This window comes from Strix uralensis, chromosome 1 (genome assembly GCF_047716275.1).
Source record: "Strix uralensis isolate ZFMK-TIS-50842 chromosome 1, bStrUra1, whole genome shotgun sequence".
NCBI classification, from domain to species: Eukaryota; Metazoa; Chordata; class Aves; order Strigiformes; family Strigidae; genus Strix; species Strix uralensis.
The window spans coordinates 160,494,918-160,513,862 of record NC_133972.1 but is presented as its reverse complement, the minus strand read 5'-3'; the positions used below and the strand labels follow the sequence as shown (position 1 = coordinate 160,513,862).

General features: G+C 37.4%; 1 protein-coding gene across 7 annotated transcripts in view; it reads left to right on the top strand.

The window, feature by feature from the left end:
* Positions 1-526: 526 nt before the first annotated feature.
* TAF2 (TATA-box binding protein associated factor 2) overlaps positions 527-18,945 on the top strand; it is a 65,505-nt gene continuing 47,086 nt past the window's right edge. For 4 of the 7 annotated variants that reach the window (XM_074887093.1, XM_074887083.1, XM_074887075.1 and 1 more), the window contains exons 1-9: positions 527-1,526; positions 3,004-3,057; positions 3,874-4,034; positions 13,113-13,231; positions 14,573-14,714; positions 15,075-15,306; positions 16,561-16,745; positions 17,318-17,431; positions 18,742-18,841. In XM_074887093.1, the coding sequence (XP_074743194.1) occupies positions 1,473-1,526; positions 3,004-3,057; positions 3,874-4,034; positions 13,113-13,231; positions 14,573-14,714; positions 15,075-15,306; positions 16,561-16,745; positions 17,318-17,431; positions 18,742-18,841 (1,161 nt within the window). In that variant the 5' untranslated portion in view covers positions 527-1,472. The other 3 variants (XM_074887122.1, XM_074887102.1, XM_074887112.1) reach the window with 3 other exon arrangements.

Below are 18,945 nucleotides of genomic sequence, written 5' to 3'. Positions count from 1 at the left end.
GAAGACTGATGTGTTTTAGTATCGTCCTGTGAGTCTGTGTCGGGTCTGCCCTTGAGCCTGGCCCCTGAGTGTTCAGGTATTAAACCTTAGTTTGTGCATTCAAGCACATGTGTTTGTCAGTCACCGGAGCTTTACTGGCGCTCCCGCGAGTTAGCCAGCAGCAGTGGGCACAGCCGGACACCGGCGGTAGCTTTAGCAGCCCCGCGCTGACTCCAGCGGGGCCGCCATGGCGGGGCAGCCTGCCGCGGCCTCTGAGGGGTGAACTGGGGCTGGTGCTCCCCTCTCATGAAATAAACCCCCGACTGTAAGTCAGAACTGAACAGTTATTTTACGGACCTGAGCCTTACACAAGACCCGAGGTTTCCAGCTGGAGCCGCGAGCGGAGCGGAGCTGCCCCCCCTCACCCAAGGGCGGCTGCCGGCAGCCCTCAGCCCCACCGCCTCCCTGCGGCCACGGCCCCGCCCCCGCCAGTGCGCGCGCATGCGCGAGTCGCTGCCTTCCGGCTCCTGCGCGGGAGACTTGCAGGGCGCGTGCGCAAAGAGATATGACCCGGCCCCGTCTTTTGGATTATTTTTGCTGTTTTGTTACTTTTTTTGCCTATGGTTGCCTCTGACATCGGTAGATCACCGTTCGAAAAACAAGATTCCAAAAGACTTTCTATTGTTAGTGAAATAAAGCTCCCCTAAACGGGCTGTGACCTTTCAACCGCCAGGGGTCAAAGGTTAGTAAGAAAATGGCGGCCGCTGCAGAGTGGGAGAGCGTTGGCGGGTGCCGGCGGGCGCGCTGCTGAGGGGGATTCTTGCGTGGCTTGAGGAGCCCGCGCCGTGCCGGTGGGCTGCCCTTGCCCTCCATGCCGGCCGGGCCCAGCCGACTGCCCCGGACGAGAAGGAGCCGCAGGAGCTCCCAGCCCAGCCGCCTCCCGGAGCAGCGCCCGCGTCCGCAGCGACGATAAGGCCGGGCCGCGGGGGGCTCTGCGGCACCGCCTGCGCTCCCCTTCCCGGCCTACTCGCCCCCCGGCACCGTCTCTCCCACCTGTCAGCGGAGAGCGCTGCCCCAGCCGGCTGTCCCAGGAGCGGGGACCCCTCGGCTGTGCCTGGCCAGCCGCCCTGGTCGCGGCTTTCCTGGTTGAGTAGCTCCCACGTCCACTGCCCGTTGAGCCGGTTGATTTACGCAGCTTCTGCGGAAAGGAAGCAACGCAGCGCCTCTGAACTGGTATCGTACCCCCAGTGGGGAGCAGGGTTGTGTGCTGCACTCATACAAGGTTATGTAGAAAGACTTGAGTGTTGTTTGTGCTATAACTATGGTGCTCATTCGAGCTGAAGATGCCTGACTGTGGGGAGTCACAGATCCACTGGGGAGATGAGTGATCAAATACAACCTGGCACAAGGAAAAATCAAAGGACCCATCAAGTGAGGATGATGTTGATGCCAGTGTGACGGTCAGCAGTGTGTGTTTAGTGCTGCTGTTCAGGATGAATAGGAAGAAAGGAGACAAAGGATTTGAGAGCCCAAGACCATATAAATTATAAGTATCCATGTTTTTTAAAGTTGCTATGCTTGAGACCAATGCACATTTGAAACAGGCTGATCAGTAATTATTTACCTGAGAAGGTTGGAACTATTGCTTATGATGTAGCTTGCATTCAGAAAACGTGTGTTGTAGGTGTATGTTTTATTGTGTAAATGGACTCACGGACAGTGAGTCTGTCAACCGTGCAGTCTCATCTTATAAAGATATTTACATTGTGCTCTTCAAACCTTGGAGATCTCTTCACACAATATCAGCACTACAGACTATGCTACCATGTTTCATTCTTACTGTTGTGTCAAACCCTTTTGACTTAAGGGCTTTTTTATATATAAAAAATGCTTGAATTTGTGGCAAGCAGCTTTGTTAAGCAAATTGTCATTTTTACACATTCATTATTTTGGTTATAACCAAGCTGTAAAGCAGTTGGTTGTGGATTTCCGTGGTCTTTATGTATTTCTGTTTATACCTCCATGATTTCTTTATAAATCTGTAACACAAATGTATTTCTAAATAGAATCACTCTAATTTTTGTATATATTTTAATGTGTAGGCAATGTCTGAATCCATCACTGGATGCTAGATGTTATCGTTCTCTTGTAGGGAATTTTACTGAACTTGCTCAACTGAAGCAAAGTCATTTTAATGCACAGGGTACCTAAGTACGTGCATATAATGCGTGCTGTGGCATAAAGGGTGAATTATTACATGGTTGTATCTTGAGTCGTGAATAGCACTACTGTAGAGTGTGGTGAAGATGCCACCTACTACAGAAAAATTTAGAAGTAACTTCCAGAGTTTTAAAAAAGTTGGAATTATTATTTTATCTCCTGTTTTTTAAATCAGAGGTTTTTTTACCGGAAGTTCTAATATGTCATTCAAAATTTAAGCAAATGCATTTGGCTTGTTTAAAATACCTATCTTGATGAATATATAACCATTATTTAAAATAATAAATTCTTATGATACACTAATTGTAAAAGCATATACTAAATCTTTTTTCTTGTATAGTACCTGCCTACATAAATTATGTATGAGAGTCAACTCAGCAGATAAATTTTCCACAGGTCTTTGATTGCAAATATTACGGCTGCGTGCTGTTTCTAATACTGCACATCACTAAACTTGATTCTATATCATTAGTAATACTATATTTTTACATACTGTTACGTGATGTTCAAAAGCAATGGTATCTTCCTGTATTGCTAGTAATATACTGGTATGATACTATATTTGATTTTATTGGACCTTTTCTGACCTTGTCTGCAACTTCTATTCATTAATTATTTTGGACCATGTAAGAGATTTAGATGATCATGAATTCTTCTTATGCTATATGCAGTAGTTATCTATATGTACATACATCCTGTATAAGCTCTCTGTTTTTTTAAAACTGAGTTAAAATATTACTTTAAATGCTGGCGTTTGTGCAAAACCTTACTTATTTTAAATTATTATTTTTTTTTTCCAGCACAACTCACCAGGTAGTTTGTATCAACAACATAAATTTTCAGAGAAAATCTGTTGTAGTAAGTATTTTTTAATAAAATGTGAAAGTAGAAATTCAAAGTCTGGGTTTTCTTCATGATTTTAGAGGAAACAACTGTACACACTAGCTAATTATGTTGTTCAGCTTCTTTATACTTTCTAATCTGATGCCTCTCATAAGTCTGTCATTCCTTGAGATGCATCAAATACAATATCTTCTAATTGTGAACACTTTAATCTCTGTAAGGAAAAGCTTTCTAAAAGAAAATTACTGCATTTTAAATAATATTACAAAGCAATTTGCAATGCAAATTGATGTTCAGTAAAACGTTAGCTGATTTAGGCATAGGGTTATAGAGTTTTCTTGCTTAAATGTGAGTTCACTGGGTCTTTGAAGAGACCTTCACAGTTTCAGGCCTGAAGTCATTCAGGCTTTTTGTGAATTTAGATATGTACCTAAATCGATTGTGCTTATGTTTTAAAAACCATTGTCTCAAGTTCAGCTACCAAAACCTGAAACATAGAGGTGAAAAACATAGGATGCTAGTAACTTGAAATCTGATCAACAGACGCAGATCACTTCCAGTAAAACAAACACGATTATTAGTCATGTTGAAGTTTTTTGTTTTGTTTGGTTTTATTTCACAGCTGGGAAAATTTGCCTGTTAAATGGTGTGAAAGAAAATGTATTCTAGACATCTAAAAGGGCAAACCACTTACCTTTTTAAATAAAAAAATAACTTTTTTTTTCCCTATGATTTTTCCTTTGAAATGCATTAATAAGAATTTTTTTAATATATCTCTACTTTGCGAGTTGGTAAAGATTTTATAGAAGGTTTTGATTTGTGTTTTCATAGGGTTATGTGGAACTGACAATATTTCCCACAGTTGCAAACCTGAATAGAATCAAACTGAACAGTAAACAGTGCCGGATTTACAGAGTAAGAGTCAACGATTTAGAAGCAGCTTTCATCTATAATGATCCAACGCTGGAGGTTTGTCACCATGAGTCAAAGCAGTAAGTGATGTGTTTAAAACTCTGCAGATGTAGTGTCTTCTTTTGCTGTTAAGCATGACCTATTTTATTGTACTGGCAAGTTTTACCTGGTGATTTCCTAATGGTAACTTTTGGTATGGTGACTTAATTTGGGGAAAGTATTTCGACAGTAATTTTGACTCTTATGCTATTCTTCTTTAGAATTTTTTCTACTAACATTTCCTTGTAATTTTTTGTAAAAGTATCAAAAACTTTTTTTTAAAGTACTTTATGGGGAGAAAAGTGGTAGATGCCAATAGTATTCTCAGTCCTTTAGGAAACTGTCCTTCTCATGTAATTTTTTCCCTGGTAAGAAAACACCATTGACTAAAATGCTTTATCCTTGATGGACTTCAGGTTTATCTATGCCCAACTTTTACTCTCATTTATTTCAAGAAAATTTGGTTACATTATTGTGGCAATAGCATTTTGTTTATATTCTTGCAGAGAACACTTTACAGTAGTGTAACTACATTCATATGAGAGTTCCATGTGAGAGGTTTACCCTTAATTTTGGGGTTTGTGGGGGTTTTTTGGGGTTTATTTTTTACTCCACGGTTGGTTAAATGAGTTTGGTTGCATCAGTATAATATTATGTAGACCAAACCTATTACATTCTGATAATTTGTCCTGTGAAAATTGTCCTGATTTTTATGATGTGTAATGTCAGACTGGATGATCATTTTTGTTCCTTCCTTTTTTTAAACCTAAGAATATTCATATAGTATCAAAGTTCTTGGGAATGTTTCACATTTTCCTAATAAGATTTTGTAAGAATTATTTCTGATTTTATTTATATGTCTAGATAACCTTATCTGTAATTAGCTTATTAGTTTGAAACAAATAATAGGAATAAGGCAAATCATGTGACTGTATCAGGTTAACTATTGGACTGCTAAATTAAGATGCTTATTACTGACTTTCAGCTGTTTGTTGTGTCCCCTTGGGCAGTGATTGCTCTGAGAGATTTGCTAGCTGAAAAGACGGAGAGGGCTCAGTAAGCGGCTTCAGAGGTGATATCACCTTGGTTAACTCATATAGCTGATGAAGGCAGGTAGGAACTAGCTAGACTTATTCTGAAGCAAACTGCAGAGAGTTCATACAGTCCTGCTGGTTAGATTTGTGAGAATAGTGGCATTCTCAAATGATGTAGCTAGATATATAAGAGGTTGTCTACCCATTGCCTTAATGACTAGAGCCTTTGAGATGTTTCTTAGCCCATCTCAGTTTTCAGGTTAAAACTTCTCTGACTGTTGTCTGAAAACTAGAGTATTAAAGATAACTTATGTTGTTCAGTTACTGAGATTCAAGTGCTACTTTTTATCCTAAGTTACACATCCTTGGATTTGAACTGTTCGTTTATGGCAGACACTCTGTATTCCTTTGTTCATCTCTTATGCAAGAGTTTCAGTAATTCAGTTTGCAAATACAATGTCCATTTATATAGAACGCTGAATTGGATATCAGAGTTCTGAAATTTTGTTTGAGTCCTGATACTGAACCACTTGAGCCTATTAATTCTGTAATTCCTATCTGTTTTGTGCCTTAATTTTTAGTCGTTGCTATTGCTCGGTAAGTCAAAAATTCAGAATCCTCATTGCGGGGATTCTAATTGTTCTGAAGAGCTAGAAAGTAAAGATTTTGGTCTTTCCAAAGGAATCAAACTTTCAATATTTATTAGCACTGTAGATGAGGGTGTAAGTCCTAGAATGTTATCTATACTCACTTTGAAATTTGAAAAGTTTCAAATCTTTTCACCATCTGATATTGAAGAGCAAGTTTAGAAACATGTCGCTTCCCACGTGTTTTGGGGAAATGATACGGGAAGAGATTTTGGTTAAAATCTCATATCTGGTTTTTGGTAAGAGAAACACCATGGGCAAATGTTTTCATTAAGTATTCTCTTCTGATTTTACTGTAACTTATGTTTGTGTTCTCACACCTTCTTTTGACTGGCTTGGTCGAATTTGCAGTTTGCTAAATTGTTAAAGAACTTCTAATGAAAACACTATATGTGTTTAACAGCAGCTGATAAGAAATCAGAGTCCTTTAGGTTGGAAAGGACCTACTGACCTAGTCCAACCCCCCTGCTCAAACAAGGTCAGCTAGAGCAGGTTGCACAGGGCTGTGTCTGGTTGGGTTTTGAGTATCTCCAAGGATGGAAACTGCAGTGTCTCTGGGCAGCCTGCTCCAGTGTTTTGATGCAAGAAAAGCATTTTCTTGTATTCAGATGGAATTTCATGTATTTTAACTTGTGTCCACTGACAGGACCAGAAGCAACGGGCACAAACTCAAACACAGGAGGTTCCCTCTGAACATCCGGAAACATTTTTTTACTGTGAGGGTGACTGAACACTGGGACAGTTTTCCTAGAGAGGTTGTGGAGTCACCATCCTTGGAGATATTCAAAAGCCATCTGGACATGTGTGTGGGCAACCAGCTCTAGGTGACCTTGCTTGAGCAGAGAGGTTGGACCAGGTGACCTCCAGAGGTCCCTTCCAACCTCATCCATTCTGTGGTTCTGTAATAACTGAATCATGAATAATTTCTGGAAGATGTGAGAAAGGAGCAGCTTTCAAAATGATCAGAGTGAGCACTCCCTTATGTCAAGAAAGGGATCAGGAGAGATAATTCTATCATTTTGTGGAGAAAGTGAGTTTTTGTTTAACGTCCTAGTGGCATAGTGGAACATCATCCTTTTTTCCATAATACCGTGTTTAACAGCAGTGAACAAAAGTTGAGGACAGTGCATGCAAAGTGGAATACTGTCTCACACAGGACTACAGTGGCCTGTGGTTTTCACTGCTGCAGGCTTTCACAGGGCTATCCAAACTTAACAGAAAGTCTCTATATTTCATAACTCCTGTGTTATTCATAGTTAAGAAAGACAGAGGTCACCAAATATTTTTAATGAAAAGCTAGTTTCTCTCTTTTCTGTGTCTCGGAAGTCAAAGGCTATGTTACAAAGTATTAGATGAGATGTGTATTTTTTTGCATTGGAATATCTGGTCACAACTGGGTATTGAGGATTGATGGTAGCTAAGTTTTGATTAAACAGAGCACCTCTGCTCTTAAGGCAGAATTACAAACAGAAATGCTGGGAATCTAAAACCTCTAGAATTATTACCTGAAAAAATTTGTCAGTGGGTTTCCTCAGCTCTTCTTTACAAAGAACTGCTTCTAGAGGTAGTAGTGGTTTGTAGTAATCTTTGTATCTAATAATTCTTAAATGTTGATTTCTAAAAGAATACATAAAGTATGTAGAAAAAGTTGTTAATTTAATGGACTCCTACCTACCTTGTTTATCACAGTTAAAATATTTTACAGTCTTCTTATGCCCTTAGTTAGTAACAGAATTCAATTTTAAATGGAAAATGCTTTATTTAAAGCCACTATATTTCTTTGGGAAGACTTGCTACAGCATCTGTGGCTTGAGAGGTTATGTTTGCTGACGTGAGGTGAAGATCAAGTGAATGAAGTGGTTAATTGTTTATGTTGTGCAAATTTTGGCGTGCAAGAAAACATAGTTAAAAGAGGGTTGAGAAAGTCAAAATTAAAGAGAGCTTTGTCTATGAAATACAAGCAGCGCCAGCTGAAATTGTTCCTGTCTCACCATGATGTTCTTTGCTACTTCTTGGGTGAGATCTTCTGTCAGATCAGCTCCTTGTGTTCTGAATTTGAACATTCGGCTTGTCTTCAGTTCAAGTAATACTTCTGGGTTTTATCATCTATTGATGCAAAAATCAGTGAGACATGATCTCTGTCATTTCACATTTTCAGTGTTGTAGGCAAAACATATTTTTTGGGTCTTGTATATTGCCACTTCTGTTGAACGACAAAAAAATCCTCACTAAAAACGTAATTAAAAGTCGGTGAATTTTTTAGGAAATGTTAGAAAACTTTAATTAGTGCATTAAATATATTTTCAGCTTTGATGCCGTTGCCAGTTTATCCATCAGTCACAAACCATAATTTCATGTAACGACTAAAAGAACTTTCACAGTTTTATCTAGAAATAAAGTCAGTCTTCCATCTTGTAATTTCTTCCTGAGGCTACAGGACATCATAGGTTTTTCATATCAGAACAGATGGATGAACTTATGTAACATAATCACTTCCTCCCTGGCTAAGCAGATATGCTGTAAGGTATAAAACAATTCACATAATTTTACCATGTGTACACAAGGTGGCAGAGAATCCCATTTTGATCATACTTTTAAGGAAGAGTTTGAAATCTTTCAAAGGTTGAAAATAGTGTTGGAGAATGTCTGTTTGGGTCTTGTCTTAGGGCTGCTGTTGTTGAGTGTTACAGCTGGCTCTGTCCTCCTTACCTTCCCTCTTTTCCTTGTAAATTGTTGCTTCTCGATTCTATCAATAAAAGAAGTGGGATTTATTTTTCTGGGCTATAGTATACAGAAATTCCACAGAGTGTTTTCTGACTACTGAGACAACTGCTTGTATCTCAGCCCTATTTATGTCAAAACAGACAAAGGAGATCTCTGTTTTCTTAATCCTGTGTGTAAGACTGTAAACTGTTCAATAGCAGCAGCAAAACTTTGGGGTTTCGATGCAGAGGTTTGATCTGTGATAAGTGAAGTTTATGATGATCTTGCTGTTGCCTGGTTATGTGCTTCACATGTTTGTGTGATAACTATGGTGCAGGGTTGGGAAGCTATTGCATTTGATTATTATTTCGTGTAAAGGAAGATAACATTTTTGCATAGCTAGCTAATGTGCACATAACGCTTTCCTGTGCATAGATGCTATATTCAGTGCAATTTTAACCTGTGGCAGTGTATACCTGTTCATTCACTAGTTCAGCTTTTTTTTTTTTAACTTGAAGCCTATAGTTTTTAAACATTAAAAATATGAAGATGTTTTGATATCCTCCAACTTCACTGTTGCTTTAGTTACAGGTATCAATAAACTGTGAGAGAGAGCAATGTGGTAGCCTTCAGGGCATGTCTTGCAATATTCTTTCTTCTGAGAAGTCAGTGATCAAGCCTTTAGCCTGTGCACAAAATAGAAAAATTACTGGTGGACTGAGCATGTGTTGTTTTGCTGCAATAACTAACCTTAATTTCTACTGGTATCATGCTTATCTAGTTTTAAATTCATGATAGACTTTGTTAGAAATAAACAGAGGTGTAGAGAACTTTTGAAGCAAGAGATGGCAAAGCCCTTAGCCTTGGTCAAGAATGAAAATTGGGTTTTTCGGTGTGCCAAAGATTCAAATCGTTGCCTTATTAATAAATTACCTATACGGGTACATATTTTTATAGATATGCAAAAAATATACTAGATATAATATATGCTATATCATATATTTTGGGGTTGGACTCCAAGACCAAGTGCTAATTGTATCTGGGGAGCAAAGTAGAATAGTAAATGAATTGCAGGTAATGAAAGGTAATGATTTACATGTGGATCAAAGAACTTATTTTGCAAAGTTGATGTTAAGTACTGTAAGAATAAAGTGATTTATAGACTATATGTTTGGGCTGTGTAACAGTTAAGTAGCACCTCTGCAGCTAGTAGTGAGGGATGCTATGGAAAGTTGACATGGAGGTATTTGAAATCAATGAGTAGCTTTAAAAAATAAGTCTTTGCAGGATCACTTGGTTCCAGTTAGTCAACAAGCATGCACGTGGGCTGTAATTATTAATGTTTTGGGTGAATTCTGATAATAAAATATATCTCTACCAGGAAAAAACATGAATGCATATTACTTTTTCATTGTCAATCTACACTTAGCCTTAGGAAAATTTATCTTTGTTCCTTGGGCTGTAACTTTTGGCATGTGCCCTGTTTTTGCTAAAATGTCCATATCCAGTTTATTGAGAGTAGTTCAATCTATGAAAAAATTAATCTGTGGTACTAAGCCTTTAATGGATTCCTTTTACAATGAATCACCCATTTGAATTGGAACACTTCACAAAAACAGAAATATCAGAATAGACTGTTTTCCATAAAATGTTAAGCCCTGTGGAGTCTACCTTTCTTGCTATAAAATAATAATCTTTTCCTGTCTATGAACCCATTGATGTTTAAAATGGAACCACAAGCTCATCACGATCCTCAAATCTTGAAGAAATTCTCACTCCTATATTGGAAAGGGATCCCCTGTCAGTAACAGTGAATTTTCAGAACTAGTTTAGATTAAAATTTAAACATTTGAGACCTTACAATCTAACAGAATGTTATTGCTATTTTCTGTTGCTAGTTTCTTTAATTACAAAGATAGTTCTTAGTCATGAAGTCTTTCTTTAAAGAGAGTTTTTCCAGTGGTATTTGTTTGCCTTCCTAGGATGCCATTTGGAGACAGCTTAAAGCACCATTGGTTGGGGTGATTATGATCCCATTGACAGTCTCCTATGTCTCAGTAGTAGCACTTCTTTGACCCCTCAATATGTCAGATCAGGGAGCAACTGAAAGCTGTCTGCAAGAATTTTTTTTTCCATTTGGCACTTTCAGCTGCATCACCGCAGGGTCGATGAACAGTAATCTCCTTAATGAGTGAGAGAGTAGGAATGTGTGGCTGAGACTAGGAGACAGCCCATCAGCTGGAGCTTTAAGTTGGTTTGAATTGTTCTGGAACCATAGCTGAAGTTAGAGTATATTCCACTGTACAAATTCAACCTTGTGCTTTTAAAACTTGTTGGCATTATATCGTATCTTTAGGTACACTTCAGCTATGAAAAAGGAAAAAATGATTATGTATTAAAACTTGGGATTTGGGTGTTTCTATGCTCATATGCTCCAATTTACTATTCACGTCCTATTTTCAGAAGCTTCCAAGCAAAGTAGACAAGTTTACTGCTCCTGACATTCCCAGTCTTGGTAGTGGTGCCAGGGAATTTGTGCACTATTATTGCCAAAGATGAAGAACTGCATGAAAATATGTTCTCAATATATTTCAGTCTTTTAGCAAAGTTTTTTAGATGTGGAAGGCTAGGAATATAAGCATGGTGTTTGACATACCTAGACTTACAGGATGATTCTGGCATGGTTAATTACCCTTCAGTCTTCCAAGTAAGGTACTGTAATTTGGGTTGAATGCTGTTTTCTCTGCGGGTGGTGACTAGAGAATGGTTAGATGAAAGTAAAATCCTGAGGTGAGATCATGTCTGCTTTGTGTGGATTTCAGATTCCATGGAAGAGTGGAGTCCGCAGCCAAAAGTTAATTTACTCCGCTGTGGTGCGGTAATCCTGCACCTGGGTCGGGGCAACCCCTGATATTAATACAGACTGGGAGATGAAGGGGTTGAGAGAAGCCCTGCCGAGAAGGACTTGGGGGTACTGGTGGATGAAAAACCGGACATGAGCTGGCAATGTGCACCCACAGCCCAGAAAGCCAACTGTGTCCTGGGCTGCATCAACATAAGCGTGGCCAGCAGGTCAAGGGAGGTGATTCTCCCCCTCCACTCTGCTCTGGTGAGACCCCACCTGCAGTGCTGTGTCCAGCTCTGAGGACCCCAACATAAGAAGGTCATGGACCTGCTTGAGCATGTCCAGAGGGGGGCCCAGAAGGTGATCAGGGGGCTGGAGCACCTCTACTATGAAGAGAGGCTGAGAGTTGGGGTTGTTCAGCCTGGAGAAGAGAAGGCTCTTGGGAGACCTTATTGCAGCTTTTCAATACCTAAAGAGAGTTTATAAGATGGGAACAAACCTTTTAGCAGGGCCAGTTGCAACAGGACAAGGGGTAATGGTTTTAAATTAAAAGAGGGTGTATTTAGGCTAGATATAAGGAAGAAACTTTTTGCAATGAGGTTGGTGAAACACTGGAACAGGTTGCCCAGAGAGGTGGTAGATGCCCCATCGCTGGAAACATTCTAGGTCAGGTTGGACAGGGCTCTGAGCAACCTGATCTAGTTGAAGATGTCCCTGCTTATTGCAGGGGGCATTGGACTAGATGACCTTTAAAGGTCCCTTTCAACCCAGACTATTCTGTGTTTCTATGGTAGCTTTATCCTTGATTGTGACTCTGCCCCCATAGTGGTTGGATTCATCAGTTCTGGGAAAAAAGGTGGTAAGTAATTCAAACACTTTCTCTTCAGGTGTAGTTGTTCAAGCTTTTGAAGAACTCTGTGTACTAGAGGATTAGAGTTGAGAAAGGTTTTACTTCCATGTTCTACACAGTTTAAAAATCCATTTTGAAAAAATATAAAAGCTATTGCATGAAAACGCAAAAGCAGAGTTATTTTTGAACTTGACTGGTCATCCTCCAGTCTCTGAACATAATCACATTAAATAATAAGAAGATAGCATCCTGCTCATAACCACTTTAACAGCAGACATATGCATATTCCTGCTCATTTCAGTAGAGAACAGTTAATCTAAGTCATAACTGAAGTAATGGTATGACTTGGGAATGAAATGTGCAGTCAGTTAGCAGCTGATACATAGTAGCTTCAACAGCTCAACCCTGATTACAAAAATCTGTGTTTGCATCCTAAATAAATGAATTATGGTAACACTTTAAAAAAATTGTTTCTAGAGACTAAAAAGTATATGCATTTCTGTGTTTGTGTATTAAGGCCAAAACTCCAGCATCTAATATTTTGTGTGATATTTACAAGTGCCTAAGATAAAACTATTCCTATCCATCAAGCTAAGGGGAGAAAAACCATGGCCAAGCTAAAATCTTACAACATTTAGAAAAGCAATATAAAATCAAAATTGCAATATATAAGGAGGGAGATCTTCAAGACAGATCTTTAGAATAAACATACAAACTCAATCCAAATTTTTCAAAAAAAATTTTTTAATTTCTGTTCCAATAAATGTAAATATTACTCTTATTGGGAAGAAAAGAACACTGAGCATTTCTCATTTAATTTATTGGGGATTAAGTCTTATTGATCATAGATCAGTTCTGTAAGAGCCTAGTTTTAAGTTCTGTTTTTTTAAATCTAATATTTACTCCTTTTTTTCCCTCCACTCCTTTAGAAACAAAACTAAATACTTGGTTGAACATGCACCATGAAAATCATATAACTTCCAAAGTTGTTTTTTGTAGTTTAGAATGTACTTTAAGAATTAACTGGGTATTTCTGACAGGAGGAATCTCAACTATTTTTCCAATGCCTATGCTGCCGCAGTCAGTGCTGTGGACCCAGATGCTGGAAATGGAGAACTCTGCATTAAGGTTCCCTCGGAGCTGTGGAAACATGTTGATGGTACAGTAAAGAAACCATACTGAGAAATTAAGACGTCCTAGAGTTGTTAGCTATGAGTTTGCATAGGAAGGTAGTAGATTTAAATAAATAGCATTACATTATTTTATGAAATGATGGTTATTGTTTCCTTTTGCCTCACCCATATCTTTCTGGTTGAAGTCTGAAAAATACTTTCATACTTCTTGGTAATATGGAGAAGTGGTTGCAAGGTTTCTTAACACTCTTTACAAACATTCTTGGGTGGTCATGAGCCCAGAAATACACGAGGAAGTGGGTGTAATGGAGTATATTGGGTGTTAAATTGTAATTTTGAAGCTACTTACAATATATATGATCCAACAGGGAAAATAATTTACAAGGATATGTCATATAACATCTTTTACTAAAAAGCTATATTTATTTTTTCCCATCTCACTTTGAAGAATGGTCATTTAAAAAATGATTTGGTAGTAAAAAGTAGACTACTTTATAAACTGGTATACTCGATCCTGGAACAAGTAACTCTTTTAATAAATCACTCTCCAATGTTGATTATTTTCTTACATGGATTTTATTAGTTTCTTGTATTGTTTTCTTACATGGTTTTATCCATTTTTCCCATGGATTTGTGAGACCTGTGAGAGAATAATAACTGTATCATGAAGCTGACTCATGCAGTGTTGTCAGATTACACCTTAATGGGAAAGACACTTCTGTTTGTTCTAATTTTTGTTTAAGTTCCTGTTGTCTTACTTGTAAGTCTAGAAGGGAAAATAGTCAAACAGGTATAATTTTTCTTTTTAAAGTTTGAATGCCAAAATATGGTGAGACTTGTTGGATAAATTTCACCATATGCTTGAATTTATTTTCTTGCCAGCCTATTCATAAGTGAGATTTCTGTGAAACTAAACCAAAGCAAAGACACTTAAGTTACAGGAAAAGCTTTAACTATAATAAGAGGTTTTAAGAAACTGCAAATGACAATAACATGTCTTTTAAGAATGTGCCTGTTACATGCAGTTTTTGTAGAAAATTATTTCAGGAAGGTACAAAGGAGACCATGGTTAGGGTACAATCAGTGTATAGATTCTTTACTATTGGGGAGTTGGAAGATGAAATGTAACTCCAATTGCGGTTGTTATTAATTAATAAAGATTCTTATAAATTCATATCCTGTAAGTTATGCTTAAGAGGTCTCAGTTTAGTAAGCAGTTGAGCAGTGCTTTGTAACTGGACCTGGAGGTCCATGAGAATGAAGTAAACACATAATCAAGACCAAGAGTCCAAGACTGAATTATTATTCTGAAATAACTTTCATGTAAGTTGTATATATTTACTCCAGTTTTGGTCTTGGTGCTGCAGAGTTAAAAGTCCTGAAGGTGCATATAAACTTTTCTCTGGACCAGCCAAAAGGAGGCCTTCATTTTGTGGTACCCAACATGGAGGGCAGCATGGCAGAAAGAGGGGCTCATGTCTTTTCATGTGGTTATCAAAATTCTACAAGGTAAGAAAATTATCTTTGAATGTTAGACTGTATTTCTTACAGAAAATACAACTAATTTATTTGAATTTTTTTAAGTTTGAAAAATTCTGAAGCTTAATTTGTGCTTGAAAGGAGCTTACCAATGTGAAGCAGCACCTAATGATTAGTAATTAGGATTTCTAGTCTTTATAGCTCAGCAGGAGGTAATGACAAAGAAACTTGTGCTTTATAAAATTACTGTATACTAGGAGACAGTATGTCAACATTCAAAGTGTTTAAGAATATAGTTTGGAACTGGAGAGAAAAGTCATCTGTGAAAAAGAGAGTATAATTGTTAAGTATAATTGTTAACCATTTTTCCCCCAATCCAAACTTCCCTAGGTTTTGGTTTCCTTGTGTTGATTCATATTCTGAGTTGTGTACCTGGAAACTTGAGTATACTGTAGATGCTGCAATGGTGGCTGTTTCAAACGGAGATTTGGTGGAAACTGTATATACCCATGATATGAGAAAGAAGACTTTTCATTACATGCTGACTATTCCAACTGCAGCTTCTAACATCTCCTTGGCAATAGGACCTTTTGAAATCCTTGTTGATCCATACATGCATGAGGTAATAATCTTCATAGAGACCTCTTTTTTTTTTTTTTTTTTTGAAAGTGTTAGTGACTATTTTTATGTTGTAACCAGTATATATTGGTCAAATATGGGTATGTCCAGATATGACCTCCATTAGTACAGTTATATGATAAAACTTGTCTAGTAATGCTTGAATTTAAATTTATCTCCAAGGTAAAGCCTTTAAATGAGCAATAATTCCATTTATGCCTGAATTTATGGGGCTAATTTAGTTGTAGTTGGTAAAAGCATATTTCTTAAAGTATCTTTAAACCCATTCTGTTGCTGGTAGTAGATGGAAAATTATTGCTACACAATTGAGTAGTCTTCTGAACTAAATTTGACATTGAGGTTTCATTCTTAACAGATTGCTACCATAATGTTGAAGTCCCCCAGTTTATATTTACATCTATTGTTTTAGATTGGGTAAGGATGGACTTGGCAGCCAGGTTAAGTTACCAGTTTAGCATTTTAATAATCAGCAGACTGGCCCGCATATTCTTCTGTTGAAAACATGAGAGGAAAATACTGGGAAATAGCTATGTTTTACTTGATCCAAAGAGAAACATCAGATTTTAGTCCTCAGCAATGGTATTCTGTTGACTTTTACTGGTGAGTCATACTCACTTGTGAAAGATAATAGCTGTTAAAAAAAAAAACCAGTTGTTGATATTTGAAAAAAAACCAAATGAGAAATTTCTGGAGAGTTTTGACTTCTATAGAGCTGACTTGAAGTTATATATCATTCTCAGCTTGGTTCCTGTGTCACTGCTGAAGTCAATGTTGTTGGCTGCATCATAGGTTTGTGGAAAAAACAGTAATATCAAAGGTTACTTGTAGTTTTAGCTGTCACAAGTCTTCTAAACGGTAGCACTGCTTGACTGATTTGAAAATAGCTAATTCTTTACTGTATAAAAGAAAAATATTATCTCCAAAAGACATTGGATTACAAAATCAAAGAAAAATGTCACGTGTTTTTAAATGATAGACATTACTAGGTAGACATTGTTATTGGGCTTTGTCTGCTAAAAACGATTTTCCTGTCGTTGCTCTCACAATTAAGATGGACTTCCTGGTGCACTTTTCTGCCATTGTAGTCATCACAGCTTGAAAATGCTTTTTTTTCTGTTAAATTTACAGCAGCTATGTGTTTGTTGTGTTGTGGGTTTTTTCTGCTATATAATATTCTTGATATTTATGGATTTAAATATATTTGTCAGTCTTGTATCAAATTTTCCTTTGTTTGTAGGTAACTCACTTCTGCTTACCACAACTTCTCCCATTGCTCAAACATACCACGTCATACCTTCACGAGGTTTTTGAATTTTATGAGGAGATTCTTACCTGCCGCTATCCATACTCCTGTTTCAAGACTGTTTTTATAGATGAAGCTTATGTTGAAGTAGCTGCTTATGCATCCATGAGTATTTTCAGGTTAGTATTTGAGAAAATTACACCTTCTAAATTCACAGGCCTAGAAGCTCTAGATTCAAAACTATTGAGAAATACGTGAAGCTCTTACTGTTTTTGTAGCCTGAGTTTTTGGCGCTCTAGTTTGAAAAGAATGGCTTTTGTTGACATTACAGGCTTTTAATACCATTTCCAATTTTATCTGCTATAAAGGTGTTGGGTTTGTATCTTCTTTAAGAAAAAATTGGCAGTGGCTTCCTCTCTAAATTAGAAACACCATGCATGAAATATTTAAGATCAAATTAAGTGCAGAAGTTTGATTATGTTTTATTTTAATTCAGCTGGGGTAGGGTACCAGGAATCCAAGAGAGTTTCACCAGTTAAAACAAACTACTTTGTCTCTACACATAGAGTTGTTTATAGATGATAATAGCAGGAGATCTGCCTGGCTTAAGGGTATTAAAAAAAGAAATGTTACTATCTCATTGGAAAACCACTGAAGGAAGTATTTGTTTTGGCTTTTAAAGCAAGGTCTCTAGTTTGTTTCTTTGGAGCTGGAGCTCATATTGTGTTATTTTCTTTTTATGGGGGTCCAGCACAAATCTCTTACACAGCGCAATGATTATAGATGAAACGCCACTGACAAGGAGGTGCTTAGCACAGGCCCTGGCCCAGCAGTTTTTTGGATGCTTTATATCCAGAATGTCCTGGTAAGTATTTTACCATTATACTCTCTAGAAAATGGGAAAAAATCTAGGAAAGTAAAATTTTAATTTGCATGTTGCATTTTTTCAGAAGAATAAGTGAAACGGTAGAAGAAAGCAGAAAAAAAAAAAAAAGGAGAAATAATAAAACCTGCTCAATAAATGAAAATCCATGGCTGTTTTTTGTTTTTTTGTTTGAAAGGAGAATGTGAGATGTAAAGGTTCCAAAGACAGCAGAGATTGAACATGTCTTCTCTCAGAAATTATTGCTACTGAATGTCATAGTGTGCTTTGGCACTTGGAGATTTTAGAAGGGAGAGTCTTTTGTATCATCAGTAAATTTCTGTCAGATATTTTGGATGAAGAAGTGTAGCTGGCATAGGAAGTACTTGTGGGGCGCAGAACTAATAAGTTCTGAAGTTCAGGGAGAGGAATGCAGAAATTAGTGTGAAATGGACAAATTCATTGGTGTGGTAAGCTGCCTGTAACTCCATCTCAGAAAATCTCTTCCAACTGGCTCTTGCAGTTCTGATCAGTATTTATTTTAAAGCCTTTTACATATAGTTTACATATCAGGTACAAGGAGCCTGTTACTTTTTTCATGGCAAAAGTGTATGTTCCAGAGTATCCTTGGCTTAAAAAAAAAGAAATCAACATGTTTTTAAATTGATGTTTGTACTATTATAATTTCTCTTGCTCTTCCTTATTTCTAGCCTACTTCCATGGTTAAGACAATTTTTTCCTCCCTCATAATGACACCCTTTATTTATGTCTTTATTTTATTCACTTTATCACACCCTGTATGTCATTCTTATGTTTAGAATTCTAATTCATGGTCATTTTATAGTTTTTGTCCATATTTTTCTCTTGTAGAACATAACTCTCAAAACAGGTGTTTATAAATGGGTGTCCACCAAACTGTGAGATAGGTATTTTGTCTGCTTGCTGTCCAGATCTTCTGCATTGTATTGAGATGTTTATCAGCAAGAGAAGATCATATAGATTAGCAGTTATTTTAACTTTAATGTCCATATCCCCTGCTCTATTGTTACTATTTCAGCTAAATAGTTTGCCTTTATATTTTAATCTGGGCTTCTATGGTAGAAGTTGAGTTTTCACTGGCTTTTCAGTTTCATTGTTCCCGTCCAGGTGCCAAGTTAGATACATAAATTGGTTCACAGCTCATCAGACTCCTGTTGACTTAGAGAAGTTATATAACCTGCTGAAATTTGTGGCTATTTTGAGCTGGTCAAAAATACCATCCCTTACAAAATACCTTCTGAAGTGCTGTAATTCATGCTTCTTTCTTATTATAGGTCAGATGAATGGGTGCTAAAGGGAATCTCTGGTTATATTTATGGCCTTTGGATGAAAAAAACCTTTGGTGTTAATGAGTATCGTCACTGGATTAAGCAGGTAACAAGATAATAGTATTTTTTTTTTTAATCTTTCAGACATTTTACATCAAAGAAGATGCAATGTAAAACCAGAATATAATATAGTTTTGCATTACAACCTAA